The following is an 18,577-nucleotide window of genomic DNA, read 5'->3' on the forward strand; positions in this document are numbered from 1 at the left end:
GGCTCAAGACAGAGAGAGGCAGGGAGGCTGTTCCAGAGGGAGGCAGCTGCAAAGGATAAAGATCTACCCCCAAATCTCTGTTTGTGAAAGCGACTTACCCGCAGATAGTTGGAGGAAAAAAAATGTTTTTCCTGACCGGAACAAACAGAGATGTTACAGGGGTCACCCCCAAGAAATGTTGTAAAATAATGCATTCAAATGGTGCATTGTATGACAGCCGTTTCGGTTGATGTCTGTGAAAAGCCATAACATTTACCATCAGTTCTTTGGGTGCTCACATTAAATATTTCAATAGAATACAGGCTGCCCACAATACACAGGAGTATTTTGCAACACATTTTCATGCTGGCCATCCTCAAACAAAGCCACGTGCCTTTGCTACAGTATATGTCAGCATTGGAAACATATAACACATTTTCATACATTTAGCAACCAACAAATATCATCAGGACTGGCTCAACAATATTTGCCATCATTGGCTCTGTAAAACACATGCTCATCCTGGTAGTGGCCAAAGAATATTATGAGGCCGGTCACAACTATATATGCCAATGTTGACTCTCCTCCGTCATCCGGTTTTTCCCAAAGCATATCATGAGGCCAGTCAGAACAATGCATGCAAGTGCTGCCCCTTTAACTTACTGTGTGCACCCAACGAATATCATGCGACCAGTCACATTAGCATATGCCATCACAGCCTAATTCACTTATTCACTAATGCTACTTATGCCCAAAGAATATTATAAGTACAGTCACAACAATGTAGGCCAGGGTTGAACCCCTTTATCATCCTGCTCATGCCAAAAGAATATCAAGCATATGGTCACAACAATAGTATATGTCCCTGCTGATCCCCTTGCCTGTCATGCTTATTTTGCCCAAAGAAAACCATGATGCTTAAGTAAATGTATGCCAGCATTTCTATAGTAAATCTCATTTTCAAGCTGTTTTTGTCCATTCTCTGACACATTTGATTTTCTCTGGCCAAGTTCTAATAGTGCAGCTGCTTCAGAATTGTAGGAAACACTGGATCAGGGATGTACTGAGAATCAAAAGTGGCCCTGGACATGTTTTTCAGAGGGGTCCCATAGTACAGCGTACAAACAAGCTAACCCCCTCTAAATAGGGCTTGGGGGTTCTTGTACAATAACATTTAGCAGACGCTCCAGCTTATATCGATTTTGCGATCCTGCAAAATGCCATGAAATTGGCAATTTTTTAAAAAAAACTCAAAATCAGCAGTTTTTACAAAACAGTTTAAAAAACACACACAAGGGGCCAGGTTCTGAACACTTTTTGTTGATGCAAAAAATGAAATGTGCAAGCACATTTTATCCCTTGCGCCATAAAAAGGACAGCCTAATCCACAAAGGACATCTGAATGGGTTCATCTTATATGCACCCATTCAGATGGTCTTTTTCACCCCTTTGCGAAAATCTTGGGCCGTTTCTAGGAATTTAAAAGCCCATCCCAAATTTAGGAACAAGATGTACTTTTAAATGGAAATGTGCAGATATTGTAGAGAAATCTACGCTTCTGCTTTGAAAAGGATTTAATTTTGTTCAAGTTCGACAGCAGAGGTATGAACTGCTGCTGTCACACTTCCATTTCTGTTCCTCAGACGGGATAGAAATATGTTTTTTTGGCATCACCTTTTACAGTGGCAGGCCCCTTAAGGGCCCGTCACAGTGAAATGCACTGCAAGTCTGTAGAACATTGTCAGGTCAGGAGAATGCTTCCAACACAAATGTCTTGAAAGCGGCTGGCCAGGGCATCATTTGAGCTGCAGCTTAGCCCCATGGTAATGTACAGATCACATTTGAGAATAAGGTGACCTGCTAATTTCTAAAAATAGGTTATCTCAAAATGGCATATCCTCTGCACTGTTTTTAGATACCCAATTTTTGGAGGATCTGGCCAAAATCTAATTTTTTTTAAATTAAGAAATTGTCACAGTATGAGAAGCAAAGGAGAGAGAGGGGGTGATGGGTGAGATGTGGAGTGGTAGGCAAGAAAGCAGAGGGAGAGCAGTGGGTCAGTGGGGGAAGCAGCGGGCAAGAGAGCAGGGAGGAAGCAGTGCGGCGGTACAGAAAGTAGAGGGAGCGTGGGTTTAGGGGGAGCAATGGGCCAAAACGCAGAGAGGGAGCGGTTGGCCGGAAAGAGGCAGTGAGCTGCAAATTGAGAGAAAGGATGAGAGAAGAGTGTGATAGAGATGTGATAGGAGAAAGGATGCAAGATGAAGAAGTAGAACAAAAGAATGATGGACTATACTGCGAGAGGAATTGGGGAGCGTAATGTGTGAATTCAGAGTGCGATTTGGAGTGTGGCAGGGACTGGGGAGTTTGTGACTTCGCAGTGAGATAGAACATATGAGCATGTGCATGATTGAGAGTGAGAGGTTCAGGAATGCAAGTTGTGATGGGGTATTGGAGAGACTTATGAGGTGTGTTGGTGAGAGAGGTGTGTGGGTGTTTGAAGAGCATAGGTGGGGAATATTTTCACAATTACAACTGATAAGGTTCAAAATCATTAATAATATTAGATAGGCATTCACATTAAACCAAAAATGTAGCCAAACCAAACACTGTTCTGACAAGCCTTAGACATCTGGAACTCTTCCTATTACATTGATACACAAGGTACAGATAATGGCACACTGGCTCTCTTGTAGCCTTGTACACTGCCTCTTTCCTGTAATGTGGCAATCTTACACCCTCCAGTCAATACAAAATGTGCCCCAAAAAGGCTGCAATAAAGAAAGGTTTATGCAGCAAAATTTGACATTTCATGCCGCAATATCCTGCAGGGTCCGTAATTTAGACAAATGAGCCTTAATAGTGAATTCTGAAGCACATTTATCCTATTAAGGATTACAAAATAGAAAATCATAGCACACACTTTCATATAACATTTGTTAAGAGTGAGGCACGACCTACGGGAAGCTATCTAACAAATTCTGCACAAAAGGGGCCCATGGCAAATGGGCACACCTGTAAATCTGCAGAGTTCCCTGTAGGTCAGTCCAGCACTGCGCTGGATGCTTTGATGACCCATTTGTCAGAGAAAACCCTCTCCAAAGATGAATTCAAGGGAAACATCGGCAATCTCGTCTAAGCATGTGCACTTATCATTTAAGCATTGCCAAAGCCAACAGTTTTGGATTATGTGCAGGCGTAGGATAGGCATTTGCCTGGCACTGCCATAATGGTACCACTTGGTGATAAGATGGTTTCCTTCTGCCAGACACTGCAACGGAAAAAGAGTAGCTTGGATACTGTGCCAAGCTGTGTTGGATCCCTTACCCTGGTTGACCTAGTTTCTCGCCACCAAACACTGAGATGAAGAAAAGTAGCCTGGGTGCTTTCCCAAGTTGTGCTGAGTCCCTGACCTTGCTTAGCAGACCTGGTATACCTATACCAGGTACTGTGATGAAGAAGAGTAGCCTGGATGCTCTTTCAAGCTGTGATGGGTTCCTGACCCTGGTTGGCCGACCTGGTTCCTCTCCACCAGGCACTGTGATGAAAATAAGTAGCGTAGTTGCATTCTCAAGCTGTGCTGGGTCCCTGACCCTGATTGGCAGACCTGGTTCACTCCTACCAGGTACTGCAATGAAGAAGAGTAGTTTGGATGTTTCTACAAACAGCAGATCTATTCAGTCTCTTAGTCCCAAACATAGGTTTGGTGTACTCGCCTGCCAAGTTCTATGTTCACCTACATTAACTTCACAGTTCGCTGTTCAAGTGGCACAGCGAGTAGAGCACTTGCTTTGACATCCGTGCAGAGCTTGCGAACGCAGTTTCGAATCCCGGCAGGGCCAAACTCAGCCTTTCATCCTTCTAAGGTCGATAAATGAGCACCACACACCATGGGTAATAATAAGCAGCGCTCAGATACCCAAGGGTTCGTAGCGCTCTATAAATGCGAAATGATTATTATTAGTTCTCTTTATAGTCTTTTATTCTTTCAGGCAGACTTGGTTTACTCCCCGGTCAAGTACTGCTCTCATATGATTGACTCCCAGAGTTCATGTCAAGGCCACTTGACAACACCTGTAAACTTGGTTTATTCTCCTGCCAAGTGTTGCAGTCATATGCCTCAATCTCACCGTTCTTTTTTCTTCCCCCTCTCTTATTTTATACCACTGGGTTGTCTTCCCTCCAAGCACTGGCACGAAGAAGAATGGCTACTTTTCTTATGGTATGCGGTTCGTTTTGGTAAGAGTCCCAGACCCTATTCCCTTTGTTGTAGTATCTTAATACCCTTTTTTAATGTGCTGTAGCTGTTATTTTCTATGCCCCACTTTCCTTCTTCTGTGGGATTGAGGGTTTCCTGCACCCTCTAGGGACCCCCAACCATAGGCTCAGCCACCCAAATACCTTTTCGAGTCTTGGCTGCAGCCATGCCGTTAGTTGTGCACTTACCCTGCTCTTGTGCTGCACTCTATGGCCCACCACGGCTCTGCTTCATGGTTTCTTCTTCCCTTCTTCCCTTCTGCCTGCTTCTCGCAGGCAGACTGCCTAGTTCTGCCGTGCTGTGCTGTTGGCGTGCCTTCCAGTCAGCCTTTCGGTTTGCCTGGCATGTCCAGTGGAGTTCTCCATCTCAGCTTCTCCGGGTCTGCTCCTGCTGCTTTCCTTGGCCAGTGTCGGTCCATCTTGCATTTCCTCTCTAGCTAAATCCCTCGTCAGTTTTCATGCCACTCGCAAGTACGTTCTGTGACTGGAGACTAGACCGTTCAGATGGTTTCCCCTGAATGATCTGCACCGGCCTGCACCTCTTCATGGTCCCAGTTTCTCCTTCCAGATCTTCATTGTACTCATCTCTTTTCTTTCTCATCTCACTCCTTCCTACTTCTTTCATATATAGGATAGGAGGGTAGGGGGTGAGGAGAGTGGGAATTTGAAGAGTTGAGAGTGTAAGGTGGATACTGCGTTATCCCATGATAGTCATCACTGGTAGCATAGGGGGCTTCACCTCCCATGAGATCCACCCGCTGAGTACCATCCGCAGGGTGACTATCATGTAGCGGCCTCACCTCCCTGGCCTCTTGGGAAGGAGCTCCCCTATGGAAGGAGTGACGACATCCTGGAATTCGTCACAATATGTTCTATGTAAAGAGCTTTGGCGAAAGTGCTATGTAAATGATATGATATGATAGGTTAAGTCATTTATAACGCACCTGTACACAAGTGTTTCTAGACGCAACAAGACAAGACAGCGAAGACAGAGGAAGGAAAAAACTAATGATCCTACTAGGCCTTGTGTCATTCAGATCATGCAAGTGCGATAACGCAAAGTGCAGGGGTTGAGAGAGAGGGGAAGTGCCATGAGGAGGGAAGGGGGAAGTGCAATCATGGCAGCATTGATCTGAGTAAGTGCAGCCAGGGCAGCGCGGCTCTGGGTACGTGCAAGGAGGCAGGGGACAGTAGGGTTCCAGTTACAGCCCCTAAGTGCGAGGTAGGCCTGGAGGTAGTGCAAGGGCTACTGGTTAGCCTTGTACCCAGTGAGACTCTGAGGGTAGCCAGGCAACCAGTCAGTGCAGCAGGCAGGTAGGTCAGCAGAGGAGAGAGAGAGAGAAAGTACAGGCGAAAAGGAAGGCATTGAGCTGATTCTGGAACTTCAGGTGGCCCGGGTCAAGTTTGGTAGGGACAGGGAGGCCATTCCAGAGGGAGGCACCTGTAGAGGAGAGATATCTACCGCCCCCCATTCTCTGCTGGACGATGCAGTGTCTTGAGCTTGATCCTTGCAGCCACCGGGAGTCAGTGGAGAGATTTCAGGACTGGAGAGATACGGTCCCTGGGCTTGAGGCCAAGGACAACATCATTATCTTTAAAATGTTGAGCATCAAACATGCATAAATTACACCAACCTCCACAAGAATGGTTGATCCAAGGTGTGCGTCAATGAGACGATAGGTCACGCCAATGCGCATGTCGGGGGACAACCACCATGTTGCACCTTTCATGGGCACTCACCAGCATTTCATGCCCTAATCTTTTGTTCACCTCTAGCTTACACATGCATGATACAAGTGCAAATGGTCCACTCAGTGCGAGAAGGTGCACCACATGCTGTCACCTTGGTAGCATGCGTATAGGGGGTGACAGTGGGCATGGGTACATTATTTGCAGCCAGGGGAAAATGGGATCTCACAAGTCCGAGCTTTTAAGTTCCTTTGTTTCCACTAAAACAATGCTTGTTGTACATATTGGCAATGCATAAGGTGCATTCATTATATACATGTAGGCCGACATTCTCAGGATAAGTGTGATTTCTTTCTGAATAATAAACATTTACGTCGGTCCGGTAATTCATGCCAGGCATATGGCTTGCCTTAGTTGGACATGGCTTTAGTTAATAGTTACACCAACACAAAACTTACTTATGGCATTACTTGCACATATAGTGGCCTGCCTTTCTGAATCACTCCAAGCAAAAGGACCACAGGCTTATTTAGGCTACCCTTCCCTCCCTGGCAACCTCTATGCAGGGACTTGTCCAGGGAGTGGCCTGGGGTGGCACGTGCTCCCCCTGGAATCTGATTGGCCACACCAGGTGCATCAGTGGTCTACTTCAACATTAGCAGCACATTAAACATAAGCCTCTAGTTTAATTGTGACTTTTTCCCACCCCTATTTAGTAAATTACTGTCCTCCAGGAGTCCTGCATGTGGCTTCCATTATATACCGCTGCACAGCTGAAAGTCATTGCAAGATGGCCGCCAGACACACAGTACTATCACAACCCCCTTTGTCTCATCATCACATACAGCAACCATACTCAAACTACATCCTTTGGATAAGCTAGTGGTCAGCTAGCAGTAAACTGAACAAAAACCTCCCAAGTAAACGAAGCACCAGTACAAACAGATCAACAAGAAACAGCAACTGGGTGCCCTCAAGCAGTTAAATAGCTTGTGAGTTAAGCGTTGGTGTGGTCAACCTGCCGGTCACAGGTTCGAATTCCAGCACATCTGGCCAAGCCTTCCATTCTTTGGAGGTTGACAAACTGTTCCCCATTAATCTTTTGATTTACACAGGAGGTGGCGGTTGGGGTAGGGAGGGGTCAGGGTGTGTGTGGATGTTTTTGTGAAGAGACTAATTTACATAGGAAATCATTGAAGTTCCAGCACTAAAAGGGTAAAAGAGGGTAATAAAGAAGACCCCATTCAAAAACAAAAAGTGGAGATGACCGGTGAAAGTACTGACATGCTGGCGAAAGGCACACATTCCATTAGCTCTTAGCGTGGGGATGTTCAAATGATCAAAAACTACAAAAAGTCTGTTATTGAACACAAAGCCAATGCCCTGAACTCCTGCATCAGCAATGCAGCCTCAAATTCGAAAGAACTCTTCACCATATTACTTGACTTGGAAAACTCCACCCCCATCACTAACACTATGCCTGCTAGCAAAGAACGGTGCACGACCATCCAGAATGCGCTCGCTGCCAAAATAACAAAGCTCCAAGATAAAATCCTAGCCAAACAAAAACTCTTAGCCAGCAAATGCCCTTTGAAGCCGACTCAGGGTACAAAGCCAGACAAACCAGAACTGCAGTTCAATTTCGCTCCGGTCAACCGAAAACAAGTCCAGGAGATCATAGCTGGGCTCAAACCATCAAACTGCAAAGGAGGCTGCTTTCCCGCCAAACTAATCAAACTGTGTGCACCTACGTTCTCCCCTATCATCACCAATTTTGTCAATGCTTCCTTCAGAACAAATACAGTCCCCACTAGCATTAAAGAAGCGTGGGTCACACCAACCCTGAAAAAAACATCACTAGACCCCACAGTTCCTACCAACTACCAACCCATTATCACGGTCCCCTTTCTCTTGCAAATAATAGATAAAATTGCCTACTCCCAAATCCAAGCCCATTTGGAATCAAACAATCTACTAAGAACTAGACAATCAAGTTTTCGGCCCAGCCATAATATGGAAACGGCGCTACTGGATCTTAAAATCCAAATGGCTTCCATTAGAGACTCAGGTAACCTCTGCATCCTACTCCTATTATACTAGTCGGCTGCTTTTGATTTGGTGGACCACAAGAAGCTATTCACTACACTGGCAGAACATTTCCATCTCTCCCATTATGCGACCCTATGGGTGAAATCCTTCTTAGCAGACCAAACATCCAGAGTCGCCCTAGGCAAGGTAGTGGCGGATCCAATTCCAGCACCCATAGGAGTACCGCAAGGGTCATGTCTCTCGCACACCCTGTATAATGCCTACACTAAGCTCCTCTTTGCTGCCCTTGATGGTATGGGTGTCATCTATACCAACTTCGCCGATGACACCCAGATCCTGATACCCATCTCAGGGACCCATGAGCAAGACACAATCTTAGTAACTAGAATCTACACCATCATCCAGAATTGGATGGCGGTCAATAGTCTTTGCCTCAATGACGAGAAGACAGAGATCCTCATTGTGGGCGCTCCTTCCAAAATTAAATCGCTCCACTCTGACTACTCCTCTATCACCGTTGATGGCACACCCATCCCTATTCTCAAATCAATACAGTAGTCTAAATTAGACTACTGTAATGTGCTATTTCTTAGCGTATCCAATGCAAACCTCGATAAATTACAACTCCTACAAAATAAATCCCTGAGAGCAGCACTTGGCATCAAAAAATATGACCACATCTCAAAGATCAGAAGCGAAGCTCACTGGCTACCCATCAAGGCAAGAATTCTCTTCAAAACGCTTTGCATCGCACACAAATGCCTAGCAAAGACAGCCCCCATCTACCTTACCAATACGGTAACGCCTAACACATAGACAAGAACACTGAGATCTAACTACAGCTCCCAACTCTGTGTCCCACGTTTCAAACTTACAAGAGCAGGAGGTGGGGGGAGCTTTCAGGTCCTAGCCCCGAAAACCTGGAACTCCCTCCCAGTGACTTTGAGAAGCGAACCCTCGCACCCAAAATTTAAAATATCTCTAAAGACCTGGTTCTTTAATAACGACTAGGCAAAGATTTGCTCTATCCTGACCTGTTACGTACAGATAACCTGCTGTAAATACTCTTCTGTTGTGGCTCTAACAATATATGTGTTCATAGTTGTGTACCCGTTTGCTTTTGTTGTGTAACCTTTCCTCCACTGTAACCAGAAATGTAAAGCTTTCTGTAACCTACGCCGTGACACCTATGGGTTTGGGCGTATAACAAATGCAATAAATAAATGTTACACCCTCTTTCGTAACTACCCTTAGCAGTGGCATCTATTTAGGGTGCACTGGGCAGTGGTTGAAGTGAGCGGGAACGATTGGGAGCGGTGTTACTCTTAACAGATCCACTACATTTGCAACCATTATCCCCATTCCGCAACTGTTCTTTATGAAGTTAAAGCACACTTCTCCACATAACCACCGGGGATATCAGTTGCAGCTAAACTGAAATCCATTTAAACTCAATTGACTGTCAACCATCATGATGGCAACCCTTGGAAAATGTGTTGCACGCTGCTCCTTTCCTTCCTACTCCGGCCCCGCCGGAGTCACAGTTCCACTACTTTTTTGGTAAACTTCTATCACTGCAGCAGGGCCCACTGGGCACATAGCAAAATCAGTCTTTAAATAATTAAAATATCAGTAGGATAGCTTCATCCTGCACTCAGCTCGGGCAGCCATTTTAGAAACATAAAAACTGACGCAGCATGATGCACGGGAACTTTATGATCACACCAACTCCATTTGCCTTTGCCGCCACTAGCCATTGAAGAGCGAAAAAGTCAGTCTAGGCGAGTCAGAAGTGGTGCGCTGTGTTCATGTGGAGAACATTATCCTATTCGCCTTTGATTTTATGGACCGCCTCACTCTGCCTACTTGGCCGTTGAGTCATTGTCCACCTAGTGTCTGTATATATATTCTATCTTTATTGTATTTGTATGTACTTTGTATGTAAATTGCAAATGCCACCTACCTGTGATATATTGTATTTTGTATCTGTACACTGTATGTAACCCATGACCTGACCCTGTAACCCAAGCTTCGCATTTTCTTTTCTGTTGCGCCCGACTACCTTCGGGTCTGGCACGCATTATAAGTAAATAAAACAAACAAACAAACAAACAAACAAGTATTCATGGCGGGGGGAGTAGCTTTATGTCTTCTTTTTAGCTTGTAACATACAATGTCCCCCCTAAAATGATCCCGCAAAAGGGTACGGCCAGCATTTTCTGAAAAATGGGTCCGATATTTGCATAGCACAAGAACCCTTGAATAACTGAGATCCGGCTACCGTCGGTGAACGCGTGTTCTTTCTGGAGGGGTGGGTATAATTAATCTGAAGATCATTGCTACTCCTCATTGGCCAAAAGATTCATTTTTTACGGTCAGATTCATATATAGTTTTCCAGAACTAAGTTTAACTTACTCCTGTAAAAAGTAGTACCTTACTCATTTGCTTCAAATTCATAAAATAAATTGCAAGTGTTTAGCTAAAGGAATATTGCTTTTTCTCTTGGTTTATTGGTGTGGGATGTTTACGAGGTGTCCCGATGGGGAAGAAGCAGTGCTTTAAGTGGGGTAAGAAATTGAAGGGGGGCCCTCATTTGGGGGCGTGGCTTCCACGGTGGCCGTGGCCTAACAAGTGCACAAACCCTAGTAAGGTGCACAAACAAATATATAAATGTATGTAAGCATTTATATATTTGTATGCGTTCCTTACTATGGTTTGTGTACTTTTCAAGCCATCTTTTATAAAGATAGAAATGTTACATATTTCTATGTTTATAAAAGTTGACTTGAAAGTTCACAAACCATAGTAAGGTACGCACACTTGTGTGCTTACCTTACTATGGTGTGTGTACTTTTCAAGCCACCTTTTAAAAACATAGAAATATGTTACATATTTCTATGTTTATAAAAGATGGCTTGAAACGTACACAATTCAAGGCATTTTTTATAAAGCTTTGCCGACAGACAAAGACCCCTTGGGCTCAGTGATCTGTGCTCTGCTCTGCAGAGCAAATATATCACAGAGCCTGAGCCGTCTTTGACCATCTGCGAACCCAGGGGCTCCGTGATCCAATCTGCAGATTAGATCTCGGAGCACGAGGGTTCGCTGCGGGTCATTGACCTGGGGTGGGGGAACAAAGGGATGAGAACTTCCTCTTCTGACCCACATGTGCGGGGTCAGAAGAGGAAGTGACAGTGACACACAGAAGTGCCAGAAAGCCACAGCTTTGTTGTGGCTGTCTGGCACTTCTGTCAGCTGTCTGACATTAAAATGGCAGGCACATCTCCCGTCACGGCTACGGCCGTGTCGGGTTAATGTGTCCTGCCATGTCGTGATGGGACCGGGGGTCTCCGGGCAGGGCCCCGGCTCAGCCCCACATTTTGGCACTGGAAGAAGGTAACATTACAAGGCTTCACAAAACTTCAAAGCTGTCAATGAAACTTTTGTCAGTTACACCTGAACGTTCCACATGTGTTGGATGTGGGGTGTGAAAGTGTATTTCAGAGTGTGTGATGTATGGGAGAAGCAGGCCCTAATTGTGGTAAGAAAACATGGACTGTGTGAAAAAAACACGAAGGCGGTCTTCTGTAATGTTTTCATTTTGATATTGAAGCAATTACTTAATTACTTTATGCCATCCTATTCATTTTGGATGGAAGTGGCTCTATTCTGTGAATCAGGTGCAACGTACACATATTTTCCGGAAGTAATAACTTACGCCATAGCGCTTTGTGTTTTTTCAGTCTTGAGTTGTAAATTACAATCGCACCTGTAGGAACCTGTACCAAAAATCGGATTCCTTGTGGCAGAGGTTTGGTTCGGCTCCGAAGTATAGGTTCCATCAGTGTTGCTAGAAGGAAGCAGGGGGGAGTATAGCCCCGGGTCTTTTGTTTGTAGTCCCGGATAGAAGCTCAGTGGCTACAACCAAAACGCTAGCTAGCCCCGAGTCCCGACAGTCCCGGCATTAGCGTAGCCCCAGATTATTTCCAGACCTAGCAACACCCCTGATAGTGTCCCAACCCCTGGGTCCTGCACCAATATTTCTTCTGTTGCAATGTAGGGCCTCTGTCTTCAGATATGCAGCACACCTGAGATGCCGGACTGGCCTCAGAGCCCAGTAGACATAGGCCAAAAAATGACCCAACCCTCAACCAATGTACATAAAAGAGGTTCTTGATAAATTGTAAACAATATGCAGTGTTTCCATTGTTAACTTGAAGCATCTCACACTAACTCCTCCCTCACACCAAGGTCCTCACACACTCCCCACCCATTCTGAGACTGGGGGATCTGCACCCCCCATTTCCTGACCTAGTTGTTGTAGATCCCCTGCTGCCAATGTGCCTGCCCTGCCCCTCCCCGTTGTTAGCATCCCCCACCCACCCTTGTATCTCTGCTTCCCTCGCCGTTTCCTTCCCCAAATGACTTGCAAAGCGCTCTGTTGCTTCCCGAAGCTGGTCCTCGCTCAATAAATACCCAAATAATAATATTAATGTTGCAACGTCCCTATAAATGCCAAAAAATACACCAGCAGAAAGAAATATAAAGAAAAATTGTCTGGTGTAAGAAATGTGAAACCTCATCACAGTGGCCATGTCCTCTTTTGCATAAATTAGATGACGGTCAACCCTTCTGTCTACTGAACTAAGACGGGTTTGATCTTTTTTTTGGGGGGTGTGACCAAGCGGCATTTTGCATAGAGTGACCGTGGTTTTGAATTTGCTCGGTAGCTTCTTGTGAACAGGGGACGCGTAAGAAGATTTAGGTGTGCTTGTTAAAGCTGCAGCCGCAGCATTTTGTGTTTTTTTGCAGCAAGGCGGTCAGCTTTTGCGTACTGACCGAAGTGAAGAATAGACATGACTAATCTTCCCTCTTTCTAGTGCCCTAGTTATTATAGTTTTTTTTACTGGCATCCAGCGATAATAGAGAATACAATTACAGAGAATGATATAACAGAGAAGTAAAAACAGAGAAAAAAGGAAACAAAAACATCGAAAGAAGTTTGAGTTTTGTGGATTTGCAGCCATTTTGAGCAGTTTTGCTTATCAACAGAGTAGAGTTGCACTTTTGGAGTTTGCACCATTTGATTTGGAAGCGATGGGAGCGTCATCTAGCAATCAGGGTGAGTACTCCACACCTTTCTGTGTTTCAAGAGCCACTTTTCTGATCCTACACCTGTATCAGTAGTCAAATAAACAGTTCATTGCTCGCTCATTTGGAAAGTGGATTGTTTCGCTATTTTACGTAATCTAGCATTTATATTGCACCCATCACCACAATACGGGTCTTACTGCACCTAACCTTGTCCGCGAGGCAGCATATTGGGACCCTGCCAGGGGTATAAAGTCGTTTAGCCGAACGTTTTTTTCAATTCGTTTTTTTACGAAAAATATGAATTGAAAAACTCATTAAAAAAAGGGGAGGGGTAAGGCCATAAAAGGGATAGGGATGGGTTAGACAAAAAAAGAATTTGATGAGATTTTTCGATGAACGATTTTTGTAAAAAAAACTTATCAGAATAAAACCTGGTGGCAAAAGAACCAGAGACGACTTTATGGGAGGGCAAAAGGGGCACTTGACCCGGACCCCCACCTTGGAGGGGGGACCCCACGGAGCTGCCTGAGCTAAAGAAGTCTGTTTCCATTGTTCATTTACTTAAAGAGCACGTTAGGATATTTTATGGCATGCTGCTGAGGGTCTAAACCTAATACCTACCTGTTCGACAAATACATTCTCCACTGATCAATTCATCCTGTAATGGTTTGTGTTCACTGTGGTATACATAGTTTGTGCATTCACTACCGCTCATTTTGATTGCTGCGAGGCAACATATCATACTTTGGGTTGTGATCGGTTCGGTGGAGGGGGGGACCCAAAAAGGGCTGTGCCCCGGGCCCCAAAAGTGCTTAAGATGGCTCTGAAAAGAACATAGACCCATGCCAGGGTGTCGTGAGACCTTGCTCTTTGGGTAGAAGAAAAGAAGGCTGGGGGGGGGCTAGAGAGGAGGTGAAAGGATAAGGCGGGTTAGATAACAACCACAACAACACAGCATGGTGGAAACTTGGGATAAGGGGAAGGAAAAGTCATGGTGGGTAGCCGGGAGGCGTGTTTTTTAACTGTGATTGCCGATGGCAAACATCTCCCAGCTTGGATGCAAATTACTGAAGTTCTGAAGATAAGACACTGAGATGATAAGGAGTTATTTCATGTGTTGCGTTCACATTAGTAACATGTCTGACGTCTTTATGTGCGTGTGTAGTAATTCTATACCAAGTAGTTCCCTGTATGTCAGGCGTTTTTGTTTTGAAATGACTTTAAATCCAATATGGGAATTTTTGGGGTATTTTAATTAGATTACACTGGCATCATTGCAAGAGATGGAAGTATACGTTTTCACCAATACACAAATACATGTTTTTCATAGATAGCAATGTTTGGGCTTTTTGCAAGTATGGTCAATTATTTGAAATGTCGTAATTACAGCCAGCAATGGTGACAGACTCTGCTTAAAATGTGAGATCTATGAATTAATCAATCCTTCATACCAGATAGAAAAATGAATATTAATATTGGGAATGAAGAACACCTTTATCATTATAATTGTTCATTTATAACGTGCATTAAGCACGGGATCGGGATTGGAACCTGTGCTGCGCTGCGTTGTCTTGCTTCCAAGACAAATGCGTTGCACCTGAGCTATCCTTCCTCCCCAGGATAGTATAAATGTTATTAAATTAAATAATAATAATAATTTGGTAATTTATTTAGTGCTTCATAGCGGGTTCTTTCTGTTTCTAAGTGATATAATAATCAGTGTCACCATTATTATGCACTCCTGGTACTCAATTTATCAGGCTTTGGGAGGATGAAGGGCTGAGTCAGCTCGAAAGGGGTATCAAGCCCCTGTTGCTTGGCATCTTACTGTTCCCACGCTGAGCGTCGGCCCGGTTCTATGTTCTTTCAGCACCAGTAATTACAACGTCTGGCTTTTGAACGTGCACAGAATAATGAAAATGTTCATCGAATTTTGTTTTGTTTTTTGGGGGGATACCCTCCCAAACCCACCTCCCCCACCTATTTTTCCCTATTCCATACCCCCAACCACTTATCTGCCCTTTCCCATCCCCCCTAAAAATGTTGTTTAACTTGTTCTTTATTCTGTGCATGTTTCAAAGCCAGGTGTTGTAATTACGGGCAATGAAAGGACTTTGTACCATCAGCCCGACCGGGATATCAAACCGTTGTTGCATGGCATCTTACTGTTCCCATGCCGAGCGTCAACCCGACGAGGAATCAAACCCTTGTTGCATGGCATTTTACTGTTCCCACGCCGAGCGTCAGCCCGACCGGAGTATGAAACCCTTGTTGCATGGCATCTTACTGTTCCCACAGTGAGCGTCAACCCGACCGGGGTATCAAACTCTTGTTGCATGGCATCCTACTTTTCCCACGCCGAGCGTCAGCCCGCCCGACCGGGGTATCAAACCCTTGTTGCATGGCATCTTACTGTTCCCATGCCGAGCGTCAACCCGACCGAGGAATCAAACCCTTGTTGCATGGCATCTTACTGTTCCCACGCCGAGCGTCAGCCCGACCGGGTTATCAAACCCTTGTTGCATGGCATCTTACTGTTCCAACGCCGAGCGTGTTGGTATTGTGCTATCTGCCCAGCTTCAGTATTGAGAGTCTTGCAGCCATGAGAAAGCGCATAAGACATGAAATGCATGTTGGCTGTCCACTGGAAATTCAACTTAATATACAATGTTAAAAATCCAAACCAACTAAGGGCCATTAAATGACTGAACCTCAGACTGCTGCACATTACATGGCACAACATGATGTAAATTGTTGCAAATGAATAAAGCAGCTTTTTGAAAAATATACCTTTGCATTGGCAGAGGACATGTGTCCAACCTAGGGTAACTAAAGTGATAGTTTGCGTCCCCAGATTTAATGCATGCGACCACATTTAAAGAGCATATTGATAATTTAGAGAAGCCAAGTGCTTGGATTAACATCAACTGCTTTTGTTATTTATTTATTTATTTTAATATGTATTACGAGACACATGTCCATAGGCCTCAGAGCGCACGTGAAGGACAGACAGGGCTCATAGAGGTTAATGAAAACCTCGAGGTTGCTATACCTTATGCGTAAGAGATAAGAACTGGGTAGATAGGTGGATAAATAGCGTAATATCTTAGTAATACCGCCCCCCACCATATCTGTCACACAAAATCAATACCACATTATTAGGCCAACAAAGACCTCATATGCCCATTACCTCCGCCAGCCTAAAGTCAAACGTTCCAAAGCAGGAGGCGCACGTTTCCCATTCATCGCAGCGAAACAGTGGAACTCCTTGCCACCTACTCTTAGAGCAGAACCCTCATACTGGACTTTCCCAAAAACCTGGTTGTTTACCTAGATCCCTCCAGGCCTACTTTCCACTGAAATTCCACAAGGACCACTTTTAGCCAAGTGCATGCCTAATGCTGTGCCACTAGTACTAAGCCTCATTGTCATGAACTGTACGTAACTGGTTGTAACAGCGCTGCGATGCCCCCTGGCTGTTGTGGGCTTTATAAGTGCAATAAATAAACAAATTAATAAATGGACAGATTTTTGGTGTGCAAAACTTGACTTTGACATTGCCAATCGCATCTCATGACCTGTCATAGGGCTTGATTCACAGAGCCGTTTTATAATGGTGCAATCCCATTGAGAAACATTCTGTGAATCCGGTCCATAGTGTCCAGCTTTGCCTACTGGATTTACAGCCCAATATCACACCACATTTTTTTGCGATTCGTTCAGCTATTTGTCATCTCTAAAAGCATAAAATGGAGTCCTTTCTTACACGCTAGGAAAAATCATTTTCAATCTAGGGCTTTTGGATTCTCTCCTTTGGTCAAGCTGTACTCTGGTTACCCTATGGCCCATCTTTGGCATAAGGAATAGAGCATTATATGGTTTTAGCGAAAGTACTTTGGTAAGTGTCTCATGTGACTGAAATCTAAAAAAACAGTACTTGCCACTATCATGTATGGTATCCAGTAATGTAAACAAATAAAAAGCAGAGAATGAATTTACAACGAAAACATTTACAACGAAAAAATATTGATAAAATAAAATCTATAAATGGGGACGAGGTAAGGGGTTAAAACGAGTGGGGAGTGGGTTGGGTGGGTCTAAAAGCAAGGTGAAATGGGGCCTGGGAGGATCCCCCAAACAAAAAAAATAAAACATTCAATATTTTTTCATTATTGAAGTTTTGTTATAAATTCATTCTGATTTGAATTTTTTGAGAATTTATGATTTTGATTTTGAGAATTTATATTGTGCTCATAACGAACCAAACCGTATAGTGGAGAAGTTGGCATCGAAAAAGAAATGGTTGCGCAAATAGATTTACAGCCATCCTCGGGTATAGACAGGATTCATAACATAGACCTATTAATAAACAATTTATCTAAACAGGAACATTTTTAGGGCCTTACGAAACTCAGGGTCAACAGTTCTCTCTGGGAATACTGTTCCAAAGCCTTGGGACAAAAACGTCAAATCTTCTATCCCCCCTTGATACAAAGGTAGATGAAGGGACACTTTTCATACAAACAAATGGTGCTACGTAATCATTTTTTTCAACATAAATAGGCAAAGGCAAATATGTAGGACACATTTTCAAAATAATGTACTAATCTCCTTCAGAAGGAGCAAATAGAATGCCACAGGGTAGCAAAAGAATATCTATCACTGCAAGTAGGAAGCCAGTTAAGGGGCAAAGGGGTACAATCTTGGATCTATGAAGATTTCCCAACGGTTTTGTTGCTGAATGACGCTTTTGAGTAATTTCCTCTTGCAGATTTTACCAGAAGGTGGGGGTAAACTCCTGCATCCCCCTTTACCCTCCCCCCTTGTGTTCGTAATAACCCAAACCCCCCATCTATATCTTTGCAGTAAAGAATAGTGGTATAAAATGCAGCAACATTTGGCAAAAATGTAATTCGGCAAAAATGGGTAATACCACACTATTTCTTCAACTATAGGTTTTCCAAAAGGCCTTCTCCTTGCTACACATTAACCAACAGGTGGAGCTGAACATACCCTGTAGGTACCTATGACATAGGAACTAAACAAAACAATCTCAATGCAAACGGACTGCATATATATGATCTAAAAACAGAAAATATTATGAATCTGCCCCTCCTGGAAAAGACAGATCTCTGCCAGTGGGATTTCCTATAGCCCCAAAATGTAACAATATGTTATAAGAATACCAGGTTTTCATATAGCGCATCGTAACAGATATCTCCTTCTAATCGATGTAATAGTGACAGCTATTTTCCCCCAATTTAATGGTACTCAATTTCGTGACACCAGAAGAATGATGGGGTTAGTTGGCCTTGCTGAGATTTGAAATAGACCAGGGGTCTTTAATCTATGGCTCTTGTGATTAATCTTTGTATGTTGTCACTTCTCTCCAGGGTGGAACCCCTTCCCATTAGGCCAGGAAGGTGAGGCTGCTACCCGAGAGTCCCCCTGGGGGTGGTGCTCAGTGGGAGGATCTCATGTGGATGGATCCCCCTGTGGGCGCAGCGACAA

General features: G+C 44.2%; 1 protein-coding gene across 5 annotated transcripts in view; it reads left to right on the forward strand.

Moving 5' to 3' along the window:
- CD247 (CD247 molecule) overlaps nucleotides 1-18,577 on the forward strand; it is a 385,722-nt gene that overhangs the window by 213,991 nt on the left and 153,154 nt on the right. Inside the window, exon 1 of one of the 5 annotated variants that reach the window (XM_069635939.1) lies at nucleotides 12,508-13,094. The exons of 3 other annotated variants lie outside the window; for them this stretch is intronic. In XM_069635939.1, the coding sequence (XP_069492040.1) occupies nucleotides 13,070-13,094 (25 nt within the window). In that variant the 5' untranslated portion in view covers nucleotides 12,508-13,069. Of the gene's footprint in view, nucleotides 1-12,507; nucleotides 13,095-18,577 lie in introns of those variants that run through there. One more of the 5 variants, XM_069635940.1, reaches the window with a different exon arrangement.

Source organism: Ambystoma mexicanum, chromosome 7p, assembly GCF_040938575.1.
Source record: "Ambystoma mexicanum isolate Mex_15411 chromosome 7p, UKY_AmexF1_1, whole genome shotgun sequence".
Taxonomy (NCBI): Eukaryota; Metazoa; Chordata; class Amphibia; order Caudata; family Ambystomatidae; genus Ambystoma; species Ambystoma mexicanum.